Here is a 1,391-nt window from a genome sequence, read left to right as displayed (position 1 = left end):
AGTGGAAAGTTGAGGGTTCCCCCGTTTGAAGTTAATAATGATTGCAAATATTTCACTGTACCTGATGAGCACCGCAGTGAGGGTGTTGAGAATGCTGACTTTGTGCTCTACGTGGCAGCCGGTACCAGAGACCCGTTTGGTGTTACTTGTGCCGTGGAAAATTCAACGGGTCGTCCAATCGTTGGAGCAATGAATTACGTTCCCCAATTACAGGATGGCATTCGGTTTGATGTTCGCCGTGTTGCACGCGAGATTGCACACGCACTGGGATTCAGTTTTGTAGAGATGGAGAAGAAAGGCATTGTGACCGAAGTGGAGCTCCGTGGCGAGAAACGTAAGGTGGTGAGCTCCACAAAGACAGTGGAAAAAGCACAAAAACACTACAATTGTTCTAATTTGAAGGGAATGGAACTAGAGGTTTACAGTTACGGTACACAATATCACTGGGCAAGGCGCATTGCGAAGGATGAGTTGATGGCCCTGTCGTACTTCAATAACGGCGGTTATTACACAGCACTCACAATGGCATTATTTGAGGATCTGCAGTACTACAAGGCAAACTGGGGAATGGAGGAACAAATGAGCTGGGGGAATCAGAGTGGATGTGACTTTCTTCAGGAAAGGTGCATGGAGAAGAATAATAAAGTACGGTATCCCGAATATTTCTGTAATGAAACGATTTTTCGATGCACGTCAGACCGCATTGCGTATTCTTCTTGCCATGTACCATCCAGTATGTATCTTGAGAATAAAGACATTTGTCGAGTAACTGAGAATTATGGTTCTGTTGATGTTGATAACAAAACTGTATATCTGCCGCTTGCTCTTTGTACTGATAATAAGACTGATACCGTTAAACTCCCTGGATCAATTATGGGACCTGATTCATGGTGTCTGGATGCTGAACTGACAGTTAAGGGCGACGCTGCTAGTGCAATTTTGAACCAGAATGGTGTGTGTGCACGGGTGTTGTGTGACTATGAGAAGCGAACAGTTAAGGTGCAGTACAAGGGTAGCAACACATTTACAGAATGTTCCGAAGGTTCCTCAATCGATGTCAAATCTTCTGTGTTCGAAAGCGGTAAGATCAAGTGCCCCAAGTACGATGAGGTGTGTACCATCGCATACAACGGCAGCAGTCATGTTCCATTTGTTGTTAATCGACCTCCAGCAGCAACGGCAGAAGAATCCGCATCATTTGGGGACACATCTGTGCAGGGAGATCAGGGAAATAACGGTACCACTATTAATTCACGCAGCAGAAGGGATACTACTGCTGTTACTTCTTCCACAACTTCCAATAACACTCAGGCTGCTGCCGCTGCAGGTGTGACCTCACCAAGTGGAGAAGAGAATGCAAACACCAATGCGCTGTCACAATATCCAGGGGT

General features: G+C 45.7%; 1 protein-coding gene across 1 annotated transcript; it reads left to right on the top strand.

Moving 5' to 3' along the window:
• Positions 1-9: 9 nt before the first annotated feature.
• TM35_000241450 (surface protease GP63) lies at positions 10-1,389 on the top strand (the record flags this gene model as incomplete). Its single annotated transcript, XM_029027557.1, has 1 exon — positions 10-1,389. A coding segment is annotated over one exon (1,380 nt), but the record flags the coding sequence as incomplete, so codon positions are not given.
• Positions 1,390-1,391: the final 2 nt, after the last annotated feature.

This window comes from Trypanosoma theileri, assembly GCF_002087225.1.
Source record: "Trypanosoma theileri isolate Edinburgh chromosome Unknown TM35_Tth_24_V1, whole genome shotgun sequence".
NCBI lineage: Eukaryota > Euglenozoa > Kinetoplastea > Trypanosomatida > Trypanosomatidae > Trypanosoma > Trypanosoma theileri.
The sequence above is the reverse complement of the archived record's forward strand: the minus strand, read 5'-3'. Positions and strand labels throughout refer to the sequence as shown.